We start from the raw sequence: 26,444 nt of genomic DNA, 5'->3' as shown, positions 1-26,444 counted from the left end.
GCTTTTCAGTAATCTTGAGAACACCCTTGGTTTATGGAATTATTACCTCTTGCTCAATATCCACCCTCCACTAGGAAGGATTTCTCTTTTGTATTTAGTCTCTTACCTAAGAAATGCTGTTACAGGAAAAGCACAATCTCCTGGGCAGATTACATCTCCATCATGTCATTCCCCAGTAAGCAGACTAATCTTATGATAAGAAGGAGCTTTTACCTCTAAAACACCCTGTCATCTTCCCCGCAAAGATTTCACCTCAGGAGACTGCCATGTTCCCTACCTACGTGAAGGGCAAACATGCAAGTGACCTTTTGTTCTTGAACATCTTAGTGACATGAATAAGAGCTGCTTCTGCTTTTCATTTCAGGAAGAACATTTGTATCAATTCCTATTCTTTTCTGTTCGTGATTGATATTCTGTGGGGTCTGTGCTAGCTGATACAACCAGATCGATGAATGATGCCATACTGCTTCCAGCTCAAGTGCTTTGGCAAGCATTACCTTCATGTTCTCCCACTTCTTGTACAGTGACAGATGCTACCAAGAATCAGCAGGTGGTTTGGATTTTCCTTTTTACTCACCCTCCACTCACTCCTATTTTTGTTGCTGTGGTTCTTTTTAAACAGTCTCACTCTGCTTCTTTTGGCAAGGCTTTTAAACATTTGGTTGTAGACAGGGAAAAATAACTTCCCCCCAACCCCAAACTTTCAAATAAGAATAGCAGGTTACCAGACTCTGCTATATGAAGTCCAATATCTGATAGTAGATGGATTTCATGCTTGGAAGATTAAGACAAATAAAGTCTCTTCTTTGGTAATTTTTTTTCTTTCAAGTTGCAAGGGATTAGATAACATAGCATGTTGCGTTTTACTTTCTGAAGAAGACTCTTTTGGCCATATGACTCTGAATGGCCCATGAACTGCAAGCCACAACTGAAGACAGTCCACTGGAGGGAGACTGTATCTGAGCTAATAGTGGCAAAGTATTTCAGTCTCTTAAAAACTTTGTGTGCACACTGACATAATCAGGAAGCTTCACACTAGCATTTGACAGGAGCCAAATTACAGATCTGAAATGCTACAACTTCGGCTTCTCTTTCTGAATAATTTGACTAATTATCCTCAAAACATCCTTGCACAGTTCTTCATTCCTTATGGTAGTCATGCCAGTACTTCTCCAGGAGTGGTAAGAGCCATGAATCCTTCCTCCTAAGTCTGTTTCTTTTGTCCCCTTTCTTTGGATTCAGGCTGTTTGCAGTTGATCTGAATCCATATTGTCCTGCATTGTTGAACACCGCAGTTACAGCAACCACTCTTCCCAGCCTATTCCTCAAACCTTCTTCCCCACCTCTTTTCAAAAGCTCTTGCCAGGAGACTGGGCTTTATCGAGAGGGAGACCTGCATTTACCTTTATCATTTACAGAGCCTTTCCTCTTGGAGTGAAGGGTCCAGATCTCATGGAGCTAGTCCTAATAGGTGTGGAGGATAGAGACATTTCTTTAACTCTAAGAAGCTAAAGATCTTTAATTGCTAATACAATTTCATGATGATAACATTAGTGGTGATGATACTTTACTTCAGCAGGGGAGATTATTTCCTGATTTTGAAGACACTTATTTCCATAAAGAGATTTTCCAGGCTTACATAACAGACCAGAACCACTACCAGTACAACGTTGTTTTCCTGAAATTCTTTGCAGTTCAGATATTTGTGCCTCTAATGATAAATTAGTACAGCAGTTCAGTTCTTTATGGATTTCACTTCCCTTTTTTGTCAGTTGTTTGATAATTCATATGCCTGACTCCTGTAAAAGGGATATCTGAGGGGACATTATAAAAATCTGTAATGGGCCTGGGGATTTCAAATCCGTGGTCAACTTGTTTTGCATTAGAACACTAATAGAAATAGAAACCTGCCCTTCCAGAACTTTTCTGGTCCTGAGTCCTTTATTCCCCATTTCTGAGTCAGTTGCCTGTTGAACATCTTTTCTCCAATTCCGATTTTTAAAAGGTGTCCAGAAGGTTAAGACAAAATGGTGTCAGGTTAGCATGGTCAAAGTCACTCGGATCCAAAGATCTACATTTTCTGTCAGTGTAGAGCAGTGTTTAGGTCTTTGAGCTGTACTGCCAGAATTTGTATCAGAACACACATGGCCCCTTATTTCCTCACAGCTTGGACAAGTTCACAGGCACAGAGCAGATTTAATCCTTCCTTGTGTGAGGTGTTTTTCCTAGGTATGGAAAAAGGTAGAGAGCTAAGTGGATCAGGTTTTCAGTGAGCTGTATGACTAGATTTCTTCTATCCACTGAAGTTCCACTCCTTCTTAGTTTGAAATTAAAAAATTGGAAGTCACTAAGAGACTATCTGAGAGTAACTTAATCCTTGCACCTTTTGGGGAAGACTTGTATTTTTTTTCCAACTTTGGCTACTTTCAGACTTAGAGAGTTAGAATTCTATGGGTGTCTCACTCATCTTTTTTACATTCAGGCCTTTATCTGGTTTTGGTGTATTGTGGGGAAAGCCACTTGATTCTGGTCACCTTTATCTTGTGCCTTCAATGGTGACTAATATTTCTTCTGAAAAGTTTACAGAAATTCAAGACCAAATGTCAGAAAGTTTTACCTTCCTTGCCCTTTTTCTGAAAGACGACTCTCTGCAAATCTGTTTCCTATTCCTTCCCAGAGTTATACTTGAGTGTTCTATAAGTTGATTTAGTGGGAAAGTATTTTGAAAAAAAACCACTTTATTTCTGTTAACTCACTCCATTCCTGTGTGGCTTAGAGGAAAATATAAGTATTTCCATAACCTTGTTTCATAGAAAAAGTTCCATTTAAAATACATTTAATTAATCTTCTATCCCTTAATTCTTCATGCAAATTACCAGCTAGCAATGATGGCTGAATATGTATGGATACAACCTATTTTCTACTTGTAGCATCCACAAATTATTTTGTGGTAACTTTTCAGCCTATTTATAGTGTATATTGGTGACCTGTTCTAGTCATTGGTGTTCCTCTCTTTTGCCCATTTATCATTTTATGTTTTCCCTTGTATCTCATGACCTTAATGAAAATAAAAACTAATCAGAGTAATCTTCATCTGCAGTGCTTACATTGCTGGTCAAAAAGCAACCAGGAGTTACATGATCAGTAGTGGTCTGTGAGGTCGTGTGTTACAGGAGTCAGTATTTCATTCCTACATACACTGTTTTTCAGATTTCTGTTGTGTCCAGAGGAATCATCTCCTGTAGATTTGCTTTGATTTCTTTGTTGTTACTACATCAGCTCATATTCCTTTCTTGCAATAAAAATTGCAAACAGAGCAGTGTTGGCTCACATGGAATTTACCATCGGCAGTGAGTATTGTTCAAAGGGCAAAAATATTAACTGTGCTTTTAATGCTTAGCAGAAAGCATTCTGCTTCTGTAAAGTAATAAAGTAATTGTGACCCATTTTTTAAACAGTCAAGTACATATGAAATGGTCTAGCAGCTTTTATGGATTTTTAGAGAACATTTTAATTGTCATTTTTCTTTTGACGTATTTTTTTGGTAAAACTATAATGCCTTAACTGATGGCATTATTATTCAAATTGTTGTCTGTGCATTTAAGATGTTTAAGCTAAAACATTTAGTTGCTATGGTTACCCTGCTGAATTGGTAGACAGATTCATTGGGAAAATCTATCTGTAAATGTTAGTATTTTCTCTGTGTACCTGTAAATTGCTTTTATGAAGGTTTTTATGCATGGTCAACTGAGTCCTCAAATCAGAATTGGCAAGGTTAGTCTTTTTATAGTCCCTGTTCTTCCTAAATTAATTCTATACAATTCTTTTTCACATTTTACTGTACAAAAAATCATTCAAATAGCTGGAAAATAAATAGAATAAAATAAAATAGAAGCAACTTCAAAACTTCCAGTTTTGCCTTAAATCATCTCCCTTTTTTGCACAGCAATAGGATGGTCTGTTTAATTCGAATCCTGGGGAACCTAACCAACAAAATTCTACCGTTTTAATTTACTGTTACCATACAGATAAGTAGTACCCTTTCTTAGTTAATTTTTCTTGTACAGACATTTGGAGATGAGATAATCCCTTTTCATTTTCTGTGGGTTGCAGGAACACAGATGTTGGGCATGGTGCTGACTCTGTGGAGGGAAAACAGCAAATGAACTACAGTTCTTCAGCTTTTCTCTGGCTTTGCACTGCATCTGACAGCCCTTTTGTCTCATCTGAATAGATTTGGAATTATTTAATGTAATTGTGTTTTGCTTGATTTTTTTTATTTTGTATTTTATTTCTGAGATATTAAACAGAATGGTAATGAAATGTAATGAAACTGAAGTACTGCATTTCAGGATGTTAAGTCTTGGCAGCACTTTGGATTTCCTAGCAGGAGGTAATGCCTCATCACTGAGGAGAACTGAAATGCTGGCTCTTTTTCATTCTTTATGTGTGATTTTTTTTGATTCCCACACTTGGAGTCTAGCTCACAGTTGTCTTCTCCCAACTGAACAGGCCTGATAAACCTCGCTTTGAAACTCTTGAGTCAGGCTGAGAGCTGTCTCCTGGACAGGGACCAAGAGCAGTGCTCCCTCAGCTTGCTTAGCTCTTCATTAATAAAAAATGGCACCTGTTTTGTCAGCTTGGCAAGACAGAAAATTGTTTGTGGATATCCAGATCAGGCTGGTCTTTTCACCTTTGTTTAAACACAGTATCTCATTTGATGGTACAGCAATATAAATTTAAGTTCCTGTTGGTATAAGGTTAATCAAAACAGTGATTACTCTGTACTATTAAAAATTATAACAAATGTTTTGGAGAGCTTTTACGTTTATGGAATCAATTACTCATCACAAAGATATACTTCATTATATTGGAAAGGGAATATCTTCTCTTTGCTAATTTAAGCAGGGAACAGCTCTTAAGAGCAAATCTGGAGAACAATTCTGGATTTACTTTTTGCTTTTAAGGAATCATTTATTTGCCTCAGTTCTGTGTAATCACATCAGAGGTGTTTGTTGACCATAAATTGTAGGATAAGGAAATGGGAAAACTGCTGACAGTTCAGACATTTATGAGAAAGAATTTTAAGTATACATGGTATCTGTGTAATTGCTCCTCTTTAATGTATGTTTTCAGTATTCTTCACATATGGGAAATAAAAGTCAAGAGTGACCTAAAAAAGTACAGACAGAAACTACTGAAGGAGAAAAAAATAGTAAAACAAGAAGATATTAAATACCAGCAGAAGCCGTACCACATAGTCATAGTTGGAACTGTGCAATAGAGTGCAAAATAAAACAGTGAGCAGCCTAGCTTTAATTTCTTGTACTTTAATATATGTAAGTATAATAAGTTGTATTAAATAATTTCATGTAATCTTTAGTTTACGGTTGGTTGCTCTTTTGGGAGTTTGATCAAATAAAGTGAAGGATTTCATTTTAATCCAAACAGAGCTTGGATATTTATTTGACTCTTGCTCAGAAGCAAAGCTTTTAAATTTTATTGTAATTTAGTAGAATGCAATTTTATTTTACTAATTAATTGAATTCTTCTGAAATGCAACCTTTTTCTGGCTTTTTTATTTTAGTCTTGTTGTTATCTCGCAGATGTGTCAAACATCATTAAAGTGTCTTCATTAAAAAAAGAGTACATTTGACTTTATAGCTTATGTTTAGATTTTTCACTTTATTTCATTTACTATCATAGAGGAGTTAAATTACTCTCACTAAGTATGAAATTAGTAGCAGGTATTGATTTACTAAAAATTTTAGTTGATGAAGTAAGAGACTGAATTTTCTAGGGACTCAGCAGAATCCTTCTTTGAACTACAAGCAGAGGGACTTCTGGAGTTGAGATGCTCTTGGGAAATTGTAAAGCACTTATGTTCTTGGATTTTCTGGATCTTTTTTGCCTAACTGAAGTTCTGTTTCTGTCATAATCTTCAGCAGACTAAACAGCTAGAAATGTGAGACCAGTTTTCCACATATAGTGTGTTACTTCTAGTTTCAGGCTTGGTCATCATTGTCTGTGATGAATTTTCAGCAAACTCATCTTGATTTTGTTACTCTCTGATCATCTGAGGTAGTTGATTTTCATCTTCTGTCTGTGCCAGAATTTTCTGTATGTTCTGAAAGAGTAAAGAAATCCTGTGAAATATTGGTTTATCCTCAATCTCCAACTTCTTCAGGTGTAAGAGCCTTTAAGTCATTCTCATCTCTAAACACAACTTCGATTTCTTTGGCTTTTTCCTGAGTCCATCTGTCTTTAGATCTGAAAGACTGCCAAAATGTATTTATGCTATTCCTTGACTTGTGTTTAATTAAGATGGGAGTAATTTCTCCTGTAATTAGATGTTTGCATTTGAAGTTTTCTTGTCTCTTCTCAAGTAATGAAAAATGAAAGCAGAAAGACTCTGCTACCTAATGTTTCCAAATTTCTCACTATTAAGTCATCATCAGAAATTTGAAAATTGAGTTTATTTGATAATCTTATCACTCTTTGCTTACTGGATTGTAATGCTGCTGTTGTTCTTCGTCCCCTGCAGACTCCAACATGGTTTTACTTTTGTTTATTTGCCTGAGTGCTGGGAGTGTTCTTGCTGATTGTCTTCTCTGTGTTAACAAATCTAGTTAGCAAATTTGTGGCAGGAATAACTAGGAGTTATATATACACATTTTTAAGGATCAGAATTTTTGTTTAAGGAAATGTATCAGTAATTACTGAATAATAGAATGTTAAGGGGTTGGAATGCAGTTTAAAGATCATCTAGTCCCAACCCCTCTTGCCATGGGCAGGGACACCTTCCACTAGACCAGGTTGCTCAAGGCCCCCATCCAACCAGGCCTTGAACACTGCCAAGATTGGCAAATTGAAAAAAAAAAAAAAAATTGGAGCAGAATTCATGGGACTACGTTATTGATTCAGAATATTTTCTACTGAATATGGCCATGGTTTTTAAGAAAGAATATGGAAGTAAAATTCAATTGAATGAATATCTACCTTTCCAAATACTAGCTTAAAGTACTCAGGAATTTCTATGCTAGCACTGGTCAGGAGTTTCATATACCCAAACAGTCTACATGTAATTTTTTTTATTAGTAATAGTTTTAACATAAATTTGTAGGCTTATATTTTGCAGGGTGTAGTACAATTGCATTTGAAAATTAAAAGTTTTTTTAAAGGATTTTCCTTAATCTATTTTTTAAAAGCTCCTAGTTTACATGGATGGATTGTGAATGTACAAGTGCATTTCTGTGTGTAAGAATTAATGTTTCTCTACTTCCCTTCTAGTGAGTATCCTAGGTTATCATTCAGAAACACTTACTAACATGCTAGTGGTGTGCATACTCTATATTATTTGCTTCTGTAACACCAAGTAAATTGTTTGTGGTTTGCATGGTCATTTTCTGCTTCACCTGCTTTTCAAAGTCTTGACAAGAAACCAAAGGAGTGTGTTGAGTACAAAAAACCTGAGAATCATAATTCCATTTTGAAAATTTTTGAAGTTTTTTTGTTTGCTTGGGTAAACACTAAACTGTTTATGTGTAAATTAAGTTATAAAGGATTTGTGTTTGCAAACCCTGCTAGGCTGCATCATCATGCAGATTAAGCTTAGTTATCTTCATTCAGATGAAGTAAAGTTGGCTCTTCTTGTATTTAGTTGCATGAAGTAATTGCATTATCAAGAGAAGAACTGAGCTAAGACAAACTTTAGCCTGTAGCTTCTAATAAGAGCAATGAATTAGAGCAAAATCATGATCATGCTGGTATTGACAACCTTGGTGTATGAATACTGTAGTGAAAAAACATCCAGGAAGCTTTGCTGGGAAGCAGTTACAGGCTGTACAGTTTCAGTAGAACACATGCACATTTAGCTGCTTCTGCCAGCAAAATATAATGTTGATTAGAATGGATACCTAATGTGAACAGCCAGTTCTGCGGGTACTGACACAATTTCATTCTTTCTAAAATGCATAAAGGTCTTACAAAGAATATGTCTGGTTATTGTGTGTATGTATCTCTCTATAGATCTCCAATTATTCATTATTCTTTCGTAGTTATATAAGTACATGGATTGATCATGGTAAATAAGGCTTAGTTGTCTCTGCAACAGTACAATTAATGAGAATACTCAGAACTTTGAATTCTCTGTGATATAGTATGCTTGCAATTGTCAGTTAAAACTGATTGAAGATATAGTATGATAAAAACCCCTCCAAAAGTCTAACATTTTCTTTATAAATCATCAATAAATTGGTTTGATTCTTAAAGATGTAGAAAGCAATAATAATCCCAAGTGGTGGTGTAATATTACGAGTTATGAAGGACATGCCTTTTGTTGTATTTTGAATGACAGATATACAACAGAGCAGTAACTAAACAGTAAACAGTAACTTTTATGCATCTCACTTTGAAATTATTTAAGAATATTATTAAAACAGAACTTGAAACACATTCTTTAGAAGAATTAATTGTACAGTCATTAATTATCCAACTACCTACTGTTTAGTTTGAGCAGCACATAATAGCTACTGTCCATCCTTGCAGGTTGTTAGCAATTACTGAGATAATAAAGAGCTTGCACATTTGATGTTGGGAGTCAGAGCTGAAGGAGAAATTATTCAACATGTTGCCTTATTCTTAGATTTTAACTGTAATTGTTCAGCATATTCACCATCTGTCCAAGTGACTCATGCCTCTGGCTGTACTTCTGCCAAAGTAAAGATTTTGGACAGTCACAGTATTCATAACGAAAATGTGAAGTGTTACAAAGTGAAAAATGAGATGAACTTTAAGTTATCTGTTTGTCTTCTCCTTTACATTGTTATAGATGCCATTTATTAAAATCATGCTATTCACATTGTTTAGATGAATACTAGTTGACTTGGAATAGACTATTATGCTTCCATTCCACACATCAGAAAGCACATAAATATATAGATTTCTCTCTCGTTGAGTGCAAATACACATAGAAGTTACAAGTTGGCTGTTGGACATTATGGCTAGTAAAGGAGGCAACACTTAATTTCTTCATTGCTGCATAAAATAGAGACATCAAGGTTGGAAAAAACCTTTGAGATCCTCAAGTCCAGCCATTAAGCCAGCGCTGCCAAGTCCATCAGTAAACCCTGTTCCTAAGCACCACATCTATGGGTCTTCTAAATACCTCCAGAAATGATGACTCAAGCACTTCCCTGGACAGCCTGTTGCAATGTTTGACAACCCTTTCCATGGTGAAATTTTTCCTAGTATCCTCCACTGGTGCAACTTGAGACCATTTCCTCTGGTCCTGTCATTTGTTACCTGAGGGAAAAGACTGACTCCCACTTCACTACAGCCTCCTTTCAGGCAGTTGTAGAAAGTGATAAGGTCCCCCCTGAGCCTCCTTTTTTCCAGCCTAAACATCCACAGCTGAATCAGCCACTCCTCATAAGACTTGCTCTAGACCCTTGACCCCTCTAGACCCAGCTTCATTGCTGGTGCTTATAATAATTATATTACTATAATATTGTATATATATATTTGTTGAGTTTAATATGAACCTTTGTTATTATGATTAGTGTTGTTTTTGCAGGATGATACAATCTAAGGATCCCAATCAATTTTACAGCTTGTTGTGCTTGGTAAAATATCAATATGAAATATGAAAAAATAGATAGCTAGAAACTATTATGCTGTTTTAAGTCAGAGCTTGAAAATTTTAGGACATGTTAATGCCTTTTGTCTGACTGCCATCTCTAGGCTATTGTCTAAAACAACTAATCCAAATGTAAGCTTCATATCTGCAAGCACATCTCTTACGTCTTGTTCAGTGCAATAGGTCACCTACACTTCCCAGAAGTTACAACCACTGGGAATATTTTCTCTGTTTGTTTTCATCCAAGTTTTTTGTTCCTGTATCTTAAGGTCTAGTCCACTCAAAGGAAGGGTCATGTTTAATAACAACAGGGTCTCCGTTGGCAGTGATATACCTCTGGCTTGTACCATGTTAGTTCTATTCTCAGAGAGATTAATTTGAGACAGCAGCAGTATAAAAACACCTCTTCCAGTGTTTTTACCAGCACCTTACCATTTTGCTGTTAGTTATAATTAAACCCATAGTATTAATTTGTATGCTTACAAAAGCTGAATGTCCCAATTCTTTCTTTTATTGCTTAAGGCCATGTTTGATGCTTTATCTGATCTCCCTGAGTGGTATGGTATTAAAGAAATGCAAGCGAATTGGATAGGTGACTGCACTGGGTGCTCTCTTGACTTCTTGCTAAAGGTAAGTCAGAAATTAGAATTGCTGCTCTCTTGGTTGGGTTCACTGCAACCCCTGAAATATGTGATGGGAATGTATTTTCAGATCTTAAAAGCTTGAAGCCTCCTAAAAAAGATTATTATTATATTCATGTGCAGACAAGCACAGATTCCTGAAGAACACCACTTGTGGGTTGAAGAGATCCTCGCTGCTATCCTCCTTAGGAAAGGGTTTGTGTGTTCAAATGGATGCAAATTGGCTGTGTATATTTATGCCAAAATACATGCCAGCTAATAAGCTCCCCTAAAAGCCAGGACATTTGTGCCAAATGCATTATCAAGTAGCACTGCACATGTCAGCTGGGATCTGGTTGGGCTTTTGCTTTTCTCTGCATGGCACCTTCTCTGTCAGACCCAGGCTGACCTCAGGCAAGCTGCTTTGCTTACATTTTATTTCATTTACTATATACCCTAATTAAAATAATGGAAACGACACCATTAGGTAGTAATAAAGCTACAGAGAAGTCTAGATAGAAAGAAGAGGAAGGAAAGGGAAACCTGAAAAAAATTATCATTATCTACAGAAGAACTTCAGATTTTCCCTTTTTTGTCAAGAGATGAACAAGGCTCCATGAATACGGTAGTGACAGAAGAGGTTTTCAGAGACCCTGACTGAATTTCAGCCCTTGTACTTCAAAGCTTTATTGTGCTTATTATTACTCTGGTCTAACATTCTAAAAGTGACTTCTTATTTTAAAATACTGAATGTTTGGAAACTTCAAATTGGGACAAATTAAACCTTCTAAATACCTCTGATTTGCACCCTGCTAAAAGATGCATTTTTGTATTAAAGTTGTTTTTACCAATTGTTTCTGAAAATTTATATTAATACTTATTACAGAAAAATCTCCTTCTAAGACCCCCATATACTCCACAGTTAGTTGATCTAAGATATAAACCTTGTTGATAGTTCCAGGTGGTAATTCTTAAAAAGTCTTTGACATTTACTATTTATGTTTTATGTCCAGTTCTTTGTTGTGGCATGTTCTTTTATTGTTTTATTTCTGTACATAAGTTGGAGCATTCACTTCATCAGAGGAGTATGGTGTAAAGTCATATTGTAGCTTAGAAAATCCTAAATTCTCTTTAGTTTCAGAGGTAACATCTCATTCCAGTTTCTTGGAAGCAAGGCATGTATATTAAAAGTGAATAGAAGGATTCCGGGTTGCTTAAGCCAGGGATTGAATCTATCTCAGTAGCACAGTGCAATATTACATATGGGATTAGAATTATATTATTATAGATATATTTGGATAAACTAAGACAAGACTGTAAAGCAACTTTCTCAAGGCTTTGAAAGTAAGTTTTGTGAAGGTTTGATTCTGGAAAATTTCTGTAGTGGGAATGTGTCCAGCTTTGATATTTGGAACTGTGTATTTCTGTAGGGTGATGTAGACTCGTTAACTGTAGAAAAAGGAAGGGAAATCTATAACCACTGCACTTCCAGTGGGAATTTTTTTCTGCTCTTTTTCAGGTTAATGGCAAAGTAACAGAAGAGAAGCTAGCAGCTTACACCTATACACCTGAAGCCATTTATGGAGCTTCCCATTTATATATCTTACCAACTCACAGACTGCTGTATGGAAATAGCAGTCTCAAGGAAGTCTTTCAGAGGGAGTTCATCCCAGGGAAAGGTGGTATTTTTCTCATACTGCATTTTGTTGTAGAAGAGCAACAATTATAAAGAATGATCTTTAGAGAATGTGTATCAAGCTGAGCAGGAGCTGTTCCTATTGACAGTGAGCAGGCCTTTTTTTCTTGCTATGTGTCACACAGTGTCACATCAGCCTGTCCTGGCTTCAGATCTTCAGATGTGGCAAGAGCAGCTATGCTAGAATTCTTCTTTTTATAATAGTTGTAACACTTCATAGTATATAAAAGCAACGGAACAGATTCTTGTTTTCCTCATGTACCAGAAATGAATAGTCCAAATTTGACTGTGTCAGCCCATTGGAAAATCTCACATCTATATGGTAATTTGTCATTAGCACAAAGACAGCAGAACTAATTCTTGCACCAGTGATGATTTCTTCCTGTCATAAGGAATCTAAAGATCACTAATACATAGCAAAGTGGATCACTGATAGATAGTAAAATAATACTCTACTATGCAGATCCTTAGTTAATATGAGACTCTAGTGGAGTAAATTCAGAGTATCCTTATGGCAGTTCATGGCTTGCACAGTCAACTGATAATTCTTTAATTGTTGTTGACTGCTTTCCTAGAGGCTCCTACCACCACTTCTGCCTGTATTTAGCATCCATAGTCTAGTATTTTTTTGTTGTTTGGAAAACCTGAAAATGACAAGAGTAAATATAAAATTTTTTGTTTCTGCTTCAGGCTGGTGTTCAATATTTTCTTTTTGCCTTACTGGTAAAGATGAGGCTTCATTGTCTGTATAACATCTGTTGTCAACAGCATCTTATGGGAAATTGTGTTGGTTGTACAGAACCTGCTTTTTTGAGTGCTTCATTTCTACCTTTAAAAAGTTTGCTTGCTAGTAGAAAAAAAAATGGAGCCTGACTGTGTTGAGTACATAGAGCCCTTGTCTAAGAGGTGAGCAAAGCTTGGAGAATTTTGGAGAACAAATTTGCAGTTCTTGCAGCTAAACCGAATCAAAGCACTAACTGCACAAACACATCCATGCACATGCCTTTACCTTCGTTGGATCTTGTGCTTCAAGCCAAACCACGGAAGTGCAAAATTTGCTTTTAATAAGGACAATGGTATATTTTTATATTGTTTTTAAAGTGGAAACCAAGAAGCTTAAAGCTTTCAGTTGAGTTAAATTAAGAAACTCTCAGTTGAAATAACAACAGCCAAAAGTTCTCAAAAAAGAGGCACAATTCCAGAATCAAACTCTGCTATTGTGTACTCCTGCTACTTGTGAATATACTTACAGACATCCTTCAGTTGAAAATAGCTGAGATTGGGGTTTTACATATGAACACCAATGATGGCATTTAAATAAAAAGAAATTTCGGATGGTGTTGTTTTCACATCAACCAAGACTTTTTTAAAAAATTCCTCAGGAACACTGAAATTTTAATTTAATTAAGTGTAATTGTTTTCTTTTCAATGGACGTTGTCTTGTAATGCTCTTGTTTCACTGTGTTCTCATTTAAATAATTAGGAAGATATATTTTGGTGTGTTCTAGGAGAGAAAAAAAGCTGTCGTATAGCACAGTAACTGAAAGTTCTAAAACCTTTAGTCTTGAAGTACAGGTCTGTATTTTAGGCTATTATTATTTAAATAGATGGAACAACCAGTTGTCAGACATCCAATTTTTTTTGCCTGCAAAAATGTATGTTAGTTTAGAATCTGGTAAGTCTAATAGTTTTGACAGCAGGAGGTGTCTGAGATAAAGATTTGATTGTTACGTTGTTCATTATCTCATTATAATACTCTGCATACATTGTCTTACATTTGTACCTGTACCATCAGCTCTTTCCAGTTATGATGATAACAATGTGAGCAAATGAGCACAGGGAAGAGCACCTTCAGAAACTGGAGTTATTATTTTGGATTCTGGAATAAAATGAAAATTATTGCTGGGTGGAAGAGAGAAGTTATTTTTAAAAGCAGTGTCCTACCCACTCAGCTTCCTGCTTATGACGCTTTTTAGTTAGTTGCTTTTAAAGAATGAAATTATCCCTTTTGTACTTTTTTTAAACAGAGGAAAGCTGTGCACAGTGGTGTGAATGTGGAAATTTTCTTTATCATATCACTATCTCAGACATCTGAAATTTGGAAAAGTAGTAAACAGAAATAAATAAATGTATCATTTGTGTTAAGAAGCATGATGAGATATGAGAACAGCCCTGTTCTCAAAACTGCTGTTACTTTACTACGAGCAGGTTTTATGCATTGCAATACAAGACTTCATAGCCTCAGCTTAGCTCTGAAGAAAGGTGAAAGGAAGATCTTAGCAGCCCATATTAGATTGTAATTATCATCAACTTAAAGGCACTGAAAAAGTTAGAAATAGGTCCAAATTGAAATCTGGGGTTTGAATCCTCAAAATTTGGAATATTCAGGTTTGGTTTTCTTCTTGCTGAGCCACCCAATCTGCACATTGTAAATCAATTTCAGTTTATTAGTTCTCACCCTTAATTCTCTCCTCTCCTATCTCCCCTTTCTTGTGGACATTGGGTTCCTCATCTGTAATATGAATATGAATATCCTGTTTGGAAATCAATAGGCTACTTAGGTGGTTTTTAACACAGGTTAAAAAAAAAAAAATTCACATGCTTTGTAGTTCTTCTTTAAGAAACTAAATCATAAGGATATATGCTCCCATGCAGTTTCATCTGATTTTTTGGTGGGATTTTGTAGCACTGTATGCTAGTACATAAATCAGGGCTTACTCAAGCCAATTCATACAACTTGCAGCAGGCTGTATTTTGATCAAAGACTCAATTTTTTTCTTATAATCCAAATCTTACTCTGCTTTTATTCAGGTGCTTGTTACAAGTATGTTTTCTAATCATGAAAATTTATCAGTCTGACTTCCCGAGCATTTTAGTACATCTGAGCTTTTTAGAAATGTGAATAGGTTTTTCATTTTCTTTCTTTTTTAAAGAAAATTGTTATTTAAAATTCATGTAAGTTTAAGATAAACGGCTTTGTAATGGTAAGTGATGTTCTTAGTGTATCTTCTGTTATATTTTACTTACCATATTGTTACATTTGTTTTCAGACTCACTTACTTCAGTGACAGCTGTGAATTTGCTTACCAATCAGGAGATTCCTGTAGTCATCTCAGCAAAAACCAATTTTGCTAATTTTCTTGATGCTAAAATAGGTACGTGACATTATATATGTAAGTGGAATAGTATGGTTTTCAGTTGCTGTGTTAGAGCACAAGATACTGTTGTAAATATTTGAACACAGAGGCTCTCTCCTGGACTTTGGAATTCTGTTCTTCAATATGGAAGAAGGAAGGGAAAAGTAGTTATGTGGAGTCTGTCTGGGGGAAGAGATTCACAGGATGATAATTTTAAATGGAAATATAGAATTAGTGCATTTAATGAGCTAAATTTGAGAATCTGCATATCTTAAGAAAATTGGTTACCTAAGACGTGTGTTTGGCTGTCTCTCAGCATCCTTAATCAAAACAGAACTGTACCATTTTTTGACAAACAACTCTAACTTTTGGCTTTTTTTGTGTCTTACGTTTACGTGAATTATGTACATCCTTCTATAGAAATGCTTCAGATGGTAAATGTACAAAAATTCCAACTTTGACTTTTATCTAGTAGTATTTGTGTTGAGGCCAATAAAATAGTTCAGGATAGGTAATAATTGTTTTCAGGTTGTCTTGGACAGTTAGATCCTTTATCTCTCATGTAGCATTCCCATAATTTCAGGCACCTGATTTAGAGTTGAGGATCCATAGATGGAGGAGGAGGGTGTCGCTAGAGGATGCTGAATCGCCTGCAGTGAGCTTCTGTTCTCAAAGTTGTCTTATGAAGCTGCCTGTCTGACTCCTTTCCTGGGTAGGGAACCTAGTCCCCCAAACTGGGCAGCTAAGTACATACTCTTAGATAATATGATTGTCCTAGTAAGTCAAAGTTGGAATTGTACTAAGTTTTAAAAACCATCTGTTTTAATCTGCACCCACCAAGCTTTTTGTTTACTCTTGTGCTTTGCCGTGATCTCAGCTACATTGAGAAGGCAATGTTCTATGCCAGTCCTCATGGGAAATAGTTATTTCTTCTTCCCTTTTTGCAGTACATTCCTTACCCCTTAACTCCTGTTGTTGCCTCCCTGTTGCTGATACTTCTTTCCTGTCCTGGGGCTGCTGCTTTCACTGCTGCCAATATTGGCTATTCTTGCACAACTGGACTGCATTAAACCAGCTGACTCTGCAAAAATGTCTTGGATGGCCCTCACAGGGCTAATGGAAATTATGCACTTGGGCTGTTTACCTCGCTTATAACATGCCTGCATCTTGCACTTTACATTTCAATCTGCTTTTGAGAAAGTCTTTCCTCATATAGGAGAAGCCAAATAATTGAGATACCTAATCTTATGTTTCCTTAAAATCTTCTAGTTTGCTGGCACATACCTTGGCCTTATGTCTGTTGGAAACAGCCCAGCTCTTCATGGGAAGCTGTGGGTGCCAGCTGTTGAGCTTTGCCAGTGTACATTAATAGCATCATCTTTTCAAAAGGAGGCAGACCAAAAAGTGGGACCCGCTTTTTTCCATTTGTAGAGCATATTGTGAAGTCACCTGTTGCAGGCTGCAGGGTTCTCTGACAAATTAAGATACAAACATTGTTCTCTAAGAGAGCCTTGAAATGGCAGGAGTGTACATCTGCTGGAAAGATAAAATAGCAATTTTGTGTTTTTCTAGTTAAGGAGTTGCTTGTCACAGGGGAGTTTTGTCTTTAGTCATCTGCTTCCAAATTTCCACATATTGGCAGAGTTAATGTATAGCAGGCATTTCACTGCCTGAACTAAGATGATTGTTAAGCTGGTTTTGAGTGTAGTTCCTTAATAATTCTAATGTGCTCGGCAAATATTTTGAGAGCTTTTTTGTGTAGTTTTCACCAACCAAGCTGATGTTGTCTGGTTGGAATAAGTTTCTTTGCCTTTTAAAGATGACAGTAATTGTGCAAGATTGTTCAAATTATTAATTAAATTGTCATTGAAGGGGAAAAGTATGCAGAAAGATCTATCTCTGTGGAAAAAATAAATCTGTTGGTATCTTAATATTATTTCAGAATACATGTGATAATAAATAAAGCTAATAAATTTCTTAACTCACTGTGAAAGGTAACCCTCCAGAGTAGAATTAAAATGCATGACTGCCCCAAATAATAAAATGCAGAGGAAAAGATAGCATTGGGGGCCTTAAATAGTGTGACTTCTGTAATTCATCTGAATAGTTGTAGGAAGTGTTCTCACTAGTTATAGTCTGAATAGCAAACTGATGTTATTTGAATTGTTTCCCTGAGTTTATAAACAAATCATGTCTTTCGTAGTAAGTTAAAGGGATAGTAATGTTTGAGACTGTTGGTTTGTTGTACATTTGAATAAATGATGAAATCAGAGATAAAATTAATATTGAAACAGGAGGACTCTGCTCTCCATTTAGTCTTTGATTATCATATTAGCAAATAGAATTAAAATTTGTATCATTTAAATATATTACATTTAGATAATATGGCTACATTGAAAATTCTATAATTCTATCCAAAGTTTATGGCTTTATTTTTAGTTTTTTCAGAACCATCAAATTTTCAAACTTTTCTGAAAGAATGACAGAACATTGATGAACATTTGAATTACAGAGGAATTGAGAAATGTATTTGTAATAATTGTTCTTGGAATTTCACTGCTTAAAGGATACAAAAACATTTTTACTGTTCTTAAATCCTTTTCTTTAACTCCTTTGGGAAAGCAGAAGTCATTATAAAGAGAGTGTCATAGAAATGAAATGGGTTTTCATCCCTTCTAGGAATTCCTAGTACTAGTGCAGAAGATGCTGCAGTAGCTAAGAATCTGGGCATTTCTTTAACTGAAGTCATTGAGACATTGCCAGATGGTTTGGAGAAGGTCATTAATTCTGCAGAGGTGGGTATACAAGTATGGAGTTCTTTCCAATTTGTAATAACTATGCAAACTAAACCTGTTTTCTCAAGAATGCCAAATACTTTGTATGATTAAAGTGATTTTTTTTTTTTTAATCAAGCCAAGCTTATGCTACCAAATTTCTGCGAGTAATGCTGAAACGTGTTGGCTCTGCTGTAGCAATAAAATAATTTTTTTCCTTTTGTACATGAGACGAAGGTTGTACTTTCCTCTGTATTTTTCTCAGTTGTATAATGGAAACTGAATAATTTGAAGTGTGTTATAAGTTGATTCTTATTTCATAGTCTCAATAGTGAACATACTAGTCCTTCTTCCACAAATTCTTTGGAATGTGGTTTCAGCCCTTGTAGTAACATATATGCCTCAAGTGACATAGAAATCTTATCTTTAAATATAGCTCTTGAAAATATGTGTTTTAGTAGCAGACACATTATGTCCCAGGTAGGGTCTAAATGGTTATGGTGAAAGCAAGAACAGAAAATGCTCAAGTGTGCATAGGAGAAGGAAAGCTGTTTTAACATTTGCATTTCCTCAGTCTCTACCTTATGTTCATGATAGAATTCTGAAAGTTTTGGCATACAGCAACTGTTAAAGATATCAGCAGTAAATGCAAATATCTGCCAATAAAAACTGAAGGGGTCTACAAGACTCTCAGCCTTGTTCTATTCAGACCATCAAGAGCATTATCCTTTAAGCAAGAAGGTTCAAATGAGCATCCAATGTGTGAATTGTCTCTTGGATAGCAGGACGTTATCCAGTGGGAAGAAGGAAATTGTTATTTCATTTGACTCTCAGAAAACTGATTTTGTTTGTTCTTGCACTTTCACTGGCAGCAAGTATAATTTTTTCTTTTTTCTTCTGTTTTTTTTTTTTTTTCTCCAATCAGATCACTGGCATGACTCGGCAGGAGGCTTTAAAAGCTATTACTCAGCAGGCCAAAAATAAAAGAATAGGTGGAGACCTAACGAGTGACAAACTGAGAGACTGGTTGATATCTCGGCAGCGGTACTGGGGAACGCCCATTCCAATCATTCACTGCCAGACATGCGGCACTGTTCCCGTGCCTTATGAAGACTTACCTGTGGTGTTGCCCAACGTAACCACGTTCACAGGAAAGGGAGCCTCACCTCTGGAAAGTGCCCCAGAATGGGTGAGCTGTTCTTGTCCGAGGTAAGCCAGTGCTGTATTTACTGCAGCCTGGGAGAGATTACTTTGCACCTGCCTGTTTCTTGTGCTCTTTCCCAAAGTGTTGGCAATTGACTGCTCTGAGACAGGATACTACTCCAGAATGATTAGTTTGACCCAGCACAGGGATTTTTTCCTTATACACTCTATAAAACACCCTTTTTTTGCTACACTCAATGCCCACTGCTATTTTTTCATAAACAAGCTGGAACAAAACTCATTGGTTTTAAGTTCGAGAAAAGAAAAAAAGGAAAAACAGAATGATCTTCTCCCTGTATCCCATTTCTTAATAGTGTTTCTCACTTCATTTATTAGTTATTTTAATTATCTTTCATCACCAGTGTTCATACAAAGCTTATAATGATTACTGAATTAGTCCTCCTGTTAAGGAAACTAACACTGTGTTCATTTTCTTGCAAGAGTCCAACAACAAAGTGTTCCCTCGGCTATATAAATCTTTATCATGAAGAATTACATTCACTGTATATTACAGATAGCATGTAATTCAGATTTGATAGTAAATGCATCTTGTCATTCCTGTAATCCTTATTGTTTGTAGTCCATCTGTTTAAGAAATAAAAAGTCTAAATTATGTAGTAAGAGATTTTGTAATCTTGAGGACTGCTTAGATGCTCTGTACACTGAAGTTTGCGTATAGGTTCTGTGGGAGGAACCCATGTAGAACATGAGGTATCCCAGAGAAGTTTTTCATCAGCATTGCTGCTCCTAGCAGACTGACCAAATGGGAAGTGTGTTATCAGGCTGCCAGGCAGGGAAATCAGACATATAAATGACAATAGGGCTCTCATTGCTAATGCAGCAGATTCATAATGTCTAAATTTATTTTAATACTAGCAGTTCCATGTTTCTCTGGAAACATGTATTTTGAACTTTGTTGATAACATGTAATTTTTTGTAAAACAGATCTTTACTCCAAGTTTCTGCATAGAAAATTTCTTCTCAGATGTGCCTATTGAAATTGCACATAGCAGTGTATTTTAAAGTGTGACCTTTGCAGTGAAGCCTTACTGAATAAGATGCACAGGTTTAGTAAAACCCCTAGAAATGCCTTGGTCTACAATTCCTAATTTCAATTGAAAAATTTTCCTGTTGTGACTGAAAGTCACTGTGTGCACTCTTGGCTTCCCCCATAACCTTAGTTAAAAATTACTTACTTGTTTACCAGGCAATAATATACTTTTGGTGTATAGCAAATCCTTATGGTTTCTGGATAGTTATTGTGGCTGCCCTGCATAGAAATTAGTCAAAGGCATTTACTTAGTCAGAAATAAGGTCATTCAGGATTCGTTTCTTAGCCTAAAATGTGGTAGCTTGCTGAAATTAACTTTTTTTTTTAATTCTCATCTTTATTTGTTTTCCTAATTCTCACCTATTTGACAGCTATCGTCAGTATTGCTCATCCACATCTGCTACAGTTACAAATCTTTTGAGCTATTACTTTTGTGTGCATAGTCATCCTTGCTTTTCCTTCCTCTGAGAAGCTACCTCATCCTTTCCTTTAGTTCTTCTCTCCAGTAATAGGGTTTTTTATTAGTTCCATTTAATGTCTAGAATTAATAAGAAAAGCCAGATGGAAAGATAAAAAAGTCTGAGTATTTGAGTGACAATAATGTTAACAATCATAAATGGGAGGAGATGCCCAAGTTATTCTTTTTTATACAAGTCCAGGTAATTGTGTTAGTCGTCTGAAGATTGTCTAATGAGATTACAGTATTGTGCCTGTAATCACAATATTGATATAAATTGTATAAACTCTGAAAGATGCCCATGCTGTCTCTGTGTTAGTGAGCCATGTCTATTTAGAGCACAGAGGCATGAAGCAGATGTAATTATGGTTCAATGATTGTAAAGTGTTCTTGCTTTTGACAGAAAAGCCATTCTTTTACATTGGCCAAGTCTTTGCTTATATGTACAATTTAATAAAATGGTTATTCTACGCTAAAAAGCAGTTAGAAGTAAAACTCCTTTATTACATTCTTTTCGTTGGAAATAAAACTTGGATGTAGAGGAGGACCAGGCACAGAGACAGAATAAAGGAAAATGTTAGGTGGTGATGCTCTTGTAAACTTGCCTTGGCAAGCCAAGCTGAAGTATCAGGCAGACAAGCAGATACATGTTGCATCTCACTCATCAAGCCTGATCAGAGACTAAATATAGAAAATATGAAATAGCCAGTCCTCATTTATTGTGTATACTTATTATACACATACATACATTTAAACTTACATACAATTATAAACTGCATACATTTGTTACATATAATCAATGGCATTTATGTACAAGAGTGTCACAGATTGCAAAGTTTCGTTGACATTAGCATAATCCCATTGTTTTAATAGTAAGAGTTATAAGAGGGATCATTTAAAACAAATGGAAGTTTACTAAGTGTGATTATTGGCTCCTACAAACAATGAATATTCAAGGAGAAATTAACAGAAAGTAACCTGAGCTTCTAAAATCTATTTTGAAACTGTTCCTTAGGGCTGCCAATATAATTACAAGCAAAAATCAATTTGCTGTCATCAGAAGTTAAAATTGTGCTACAAGGTCTAGAAGAGATTTGATCTCAGTGAAAGCTGAAATTAAACTAAGTTAATTTTTTCTAGAGATAATAAATGGAATCTGCAAAGATCATTTTGTACAGACAATCAGTGAGAGGCAACCACCTGACCTTTCTGCTAAATCTGCTGGTACCTAATGAGGGTGATATATATTCAGGACCCATTAACTTTATGGCAAAGTACGCTTGTCTGTGCTTTGTATCTTTTAAAATGACAATTCCAAAAAATTCCAGGATTGAGAGGGCTGTCCTGTGCAGTGTCATCTTCTTCTGTTGCTGGATGTGATGGCTCTTCAGGCTTCTTTTTGGCTTGCTTTTGCTATGTTTTGGGAGGGAGAGGGAAGAACTCTGCCCTTTTGCTGTTGTTGGACTTTTTCTGAACATGTTACTCTTCAGACTGTTCAGTTTTCAATCTGAATGTCTTTGTGGCCACTCTGTCCATGTTTGTTTGGAGCTTTTTCCAAGCTTGTAACTTACCTAAAAAAAGCTTTTCTCCTTCTCTCTTGCTCAGGTGCAAGGCAGCAGCACGGCGAGAAGTCGATACCATGGATACATTTGTTGATTCCGCATGGTACTACCTGAGGTACACTGACCCTCACAACACAGACAGGTGAGGGCTGCAGGCACAGGGCCTTGGGGGAAAACCTGCTACACAGAACAGAAGGGCACACTCTGGTGCTTCCAGTTTCTAGCTGCCCTGGCAGTCTACTGGCAGTGTAAACCCCTGCACTGCCCTCATTATGTGCCCTCTGGGCCTGAGCACAGCACAGGGTAAATGTTGTGGTTTAACCCCAGCTGGCATCTAAGTACCACACAGCTGCTCGCTCGCTCCCCACACACACCCTGTGGGCTGTGGAGGATAATCAGGAGGAGAAAAAAGGAAGTAAAAGTCACGGGTTGGATAAGAACAGTTTAATAATTGAAACAAAGTAAAATATTGTGATAATTATAGTGAAAAGGAGAGAGAGAGAGAGAGAGAAAACTCAAGGACAACAAGTGATGCACAATATAATTGCTCACCATCTGCTGACCAATGCCAGCCCATCCCTTAGCAGTGATTGGCATCTCCCAGCCAACTCTCCCAGTTTATGTACTGGGCATGACAGTCTATGGTGTGGAATATCCCTTCGGCCAGTTTGGGTCAGCCTTCCTGGCTGTGCTTCCTCCCAGATTCTTTGTGCACATGCTCTCTGGCAGAGCATGACAGCCCAAGAAGTCCTTGACTTAGGGTAAGCACTGCTTGGCAACGACCAAAACATCTGTGTGTTATCAACACTATTCTCATACTGAATTCAAAGCACAGCACTGTACCAGTTATTCAGACGAAGTTATTTGCAGCCAAAACCAGGACAATATATGGAGCTGGTCTAAAAATGTGGTATTTGATTGCTCCTGTGTCAGGAGATCTAGAAGAGCAGGATGTGTAAACACAACTGTGTAAGCACAGGAACAAGGAGCAGAAATTTGCATGAAAGGGAATTATGGGGCAGGGCACGGAGAAAATGTTCAGCTGAGTTGAAGACAGTCCTTAGTCGGGGCTGCCATCAGGAATGACAGCCTGCAATTTACCTGAGACTGGTAAATTGCATGGAGTGTACCCTCCCCAGCAATGCACTGAGTAGTTCGGTATGTGGACAAGCACTGATGTTCCACTGGTAAGAAGAGGAATAGTCCAGTGTAACATCCAGCTGCTGAGCATGGCACCTTCACTTCTCTCCTTTGGAATTCTGGTGACTCTTGCCATTTCCTTGTGCACAGACCTCAAGTGAAGAGGCATCACAGCAATCTCCTGCTGTGTCAGCACTTCCACTACATGCATAATTAATGAAAGGAGATTTTTCATGTGCTATGGACTAGTGTCTGCAGCATGGAGAGTGTGGGAAGACAGATGTAGTTATTTAACTGTTTTTCTGCTTCATAGTCTGACTGTAGTAGCGCTTTTTGATAGCACTGTTTTTTCCAGAGAGGAATTAGTGCAACATCCCTACTATGTAGTCTGAGGAAGACAGGCAGAGTTGCATTTCAAAACATTGATACCACATGATGGGCTGTTTGGGCATATATTTGTTTATTTATTGTGCAGAGCAGTGTCTGGGAACATACTACATCTACTCCGTGATTTAATATTGCTGGGCCGATTTTTTTTTTTGTATTTGCAGGACTAGTTTGGTTAAACTAGAGAAAAATCTTATGTGAACACTTTTATTTCATGTCAGTTTTAATATTTTCTAGTGATAGCATGAATATATTATTACTGTTACTGAGTTAGGCAGATTGCTTCCCCTCCATGACAGTTTGAAGTATTTTTTGTGTGTGGGCAAGGGGGACTTTTCCAGAAGTTGAAGAAGAAATAGTCAGATGTAACATGCAACTGTCAAAGTAACAGCTTCAGGTAGCTTCATCTGTTTTATACTGAAATGAAGACATTTATATGGACTTCTGCACTAAATTGCTGCCTGCATTTGATTTCTTTAGTTAATTCTTTTAACTAAGCTATGCATATGTAAACCCTTCATTTCCATAAACCATATTTCACTGGTCTACAGTTCAGGAGAATTACTCTGTTGATTCTGGAACCCTATGAACAAGTTAGGTTTGATTTGTTCCGCCAAAGACATGAATCCCAGATCCATGATTAGCTTCTGGGCTCATCTGCGAGGAAAAAAGTGTCGCTATAACAAAAATTACAGATGGAATAATCAGACAGACTGACAAAGCAGGTAGATTTCCTAGAGCCGGGGCTCGAAGCATACATTGGAGAAGAACTTCTGTACAAATGGTGTTTTGCAGGCCCACTACAGGAGACATGGAAATATGTAATGAAGCAGTAAGCAATGCTGGGAAACCATTCAGGTGACCTCCAACGACATAGTAAATATGCTGTAAATGACAAATTTACTGTCACTTCATCGAGCATCCTTCAGTTGGAGTGCTATGACCCATCTCATTCTACAGAGGGTTCTGCATCCTTCAACTGCATCATTGCCCCCTAATGGCAACAATGCAAACTGCCAGTTGAAAAAATAACTGGTTTTGAGTGGTCATGTTTTTTGTCTTTCACTCTAATCTATTTGTATATAAAGCTTGATAAATACTAAAAAATTTAAATCTGGCCACTGGGTATTTTAAAAAAAATCATTTAAAAAGCAATCAAACGTTTTCATTGCTTTCTCAGGTAATTGCTTGCCTGGAATATAGGAAAATAATCTTTTTGTGGATCTGCATCTCAGTAGAAATTAAATTTTTGTCTGTAATAAGCATTTCACTTCTTAAAAAATTAAAAAGATCTGATAGCAAAATGAAAGTTTTATTACACACATATTACTTTCAGTAAACAGTGTTGTCCAGTCAAGGATGATGAGCTACTTTGGTAGCGCTGATCTTTCTTTTCAACATTGTATTTTTTTCTGTAATTGTGTTTTTTCAGGCCCTTTAATAGTGACTTAGCAGACTACTGGATGCCTGTGGATTTGTACATCGGAGGAAAGGAGCATGCAGTTATGCACTTATTCTATGCAAGGTTCTTCAGCCATTTTTGCCATGATCTAAAGATGACAAAACACAAGTAAGCCTTATATATTTCTATTAAAAGCTTTCATATTTCATTTGACTTGCAAGAGTATTAGTGGACACTGTTGTGATGATGGAACATTACAGGGAATAATCCTGAATTTCCCTGCTTTGTCAGTGCTTGGTTTCTCACAGTGAGTTGCACTTCCTGTATGTGTTCATACAAAAGTTTTTATTGCATGAGTGTTAACTGGCGCAGATCAAGTGATAAAATGCTGCTGTAGATTTCCAGCCTGCAAAAGCATGCACAAACTAGTAACTGAAGGCATTCTGTGTAGTGCTATTATTTCGAATTAGGTAACTTCCTGCCAGTAATAGCATTAATTTCAGTGGAACCATGCATATGTAAAAAGCTAAGCACTCCTATAAGTCACCGTATTATTGGAGCTGAGCAGTACAAAAAACGTCTTGATAGGCAACACCAGTATATTTATCTGATGTGAATTTATTTTTTATTGAATGAATTTTATATATTTACTTTTAATTACTCTTGTTGATGATGCTGCTGTAGCCTATTTCACTGTGTTCTGTTTTGGTTAGAGGTAAAGTTTGATGGAAGAAGGTGAGTCATCTGCTGTTCTGCTCTTTGTCCTCTCAGATAGGTTCTAAGTCTAACATCCCCATTTCTAGTGAAATTCTGCTCTTTTTTACCCTAAAATGCCATCCTCAGCTTGGAGGGTACTAGTGGCAGAACAATGAAACACTGGTCCATGCTCTGTCCTGTTCTCCCATCAGCAGAGATGACTGGATAGAAAGAGATTGGATGTAGCACTCTGTGCCATGGTTTAGTTGAGGTGATGTTAGGGCATGGCTTGGACTCGGTGATGTTTAAGGTCTCTTCCAACCTGGTGATTCTATGATCTGTGAATAGACTGAATCAAAATGAGTGGCCCCATGAGAAGAACTGCTTAGTAATTTCTCTGCTCACAACTCCTATAAGTTCATTCTTTACAAGTATCCCTCCTAAAAACTTGATGTAAAAGAGGAGCCTAAATATATATGTCACTGAATTGACTTGAGTGCTGTAGTTTTGCTACAAAACTAGAATTTAAGTAGCTGTGAGCCAGAAAAAGATGGACTATTTACTGCAGCTAGCAGAATATTTCCCTGAGTTATTTCCTAATTTTGATGAAAATAGGCAATGTGTTTTCATAACTCGTTCTTGGCTGCGCAGTAGTTTGCAGCGAAAGCTGTGTTTGAAATAT

The 26,444-nt window shown here is 36.6% G+C and overlaps 1 protein-coding gene across 6 annotated transcripts in view; it reads left to right on the top strand.

The window, feature by feature from the left end:
- Positions 1–26,444, top strand: part of LARS2 (leucyl-tRNA synthetase 2, mitochondrial) — a 97,213-nt gene that overhangs the window by 43,842 nt on the left and 26,927 nt on the right. For all 6 annotated transcript variants that reach the window (XM_008633875.2, XM_017734489.1, XM_017734487.1 and 3 more), the window contains 7 exons: positions 10,160–10,267; positions 11,777–11,936; positions 15,004–15,108; positions 17,770–17,885; positions 18,790–19,073; positions 22,181–22,279; positions 25,097–25,234. In XM_008633875.2, the coding sequence (XP_008632097.1) occupies positions 10,160–10,267; positions 11,777–11,936; positions 15,004–15,108; positions 17,770–17,885; positions 18,790–19,073; positions 22,181–22,279; positions 25,097–25,234 (1,010 nt within the window). The remainder of the gene's footprint in view (positions 1–10,159; positions 10,268–11,776; positions 11,937–15,003; positions 15,109–17,769; positions 17,886–18,789; positions 19,074–22,180; positions 22,280–25,096; positions 25,235–26,444) is intronic.

This window comes from Corvus brachyrhynchos, unplaced genomic scaffold (genome assembly GCF_000691975.1).
Source record: "Corvus brachyrhynchos isolate BGI_N302 unplaced genomic scaffold, ASM69197v1 scaffold94, whole genome shotgun sequence".
Lineage (NCBI taxonomy): Eukaryota > Metazoa > Chordata > Aves > Passeriformes > Corvidae > Corvus > Corvus brachyrhynchos.
The sequence above is the reverse complement of the archived record's forward strand: the minus strand, read 5'-3'. Positions and strand labels throughout refer to the sequence as shown.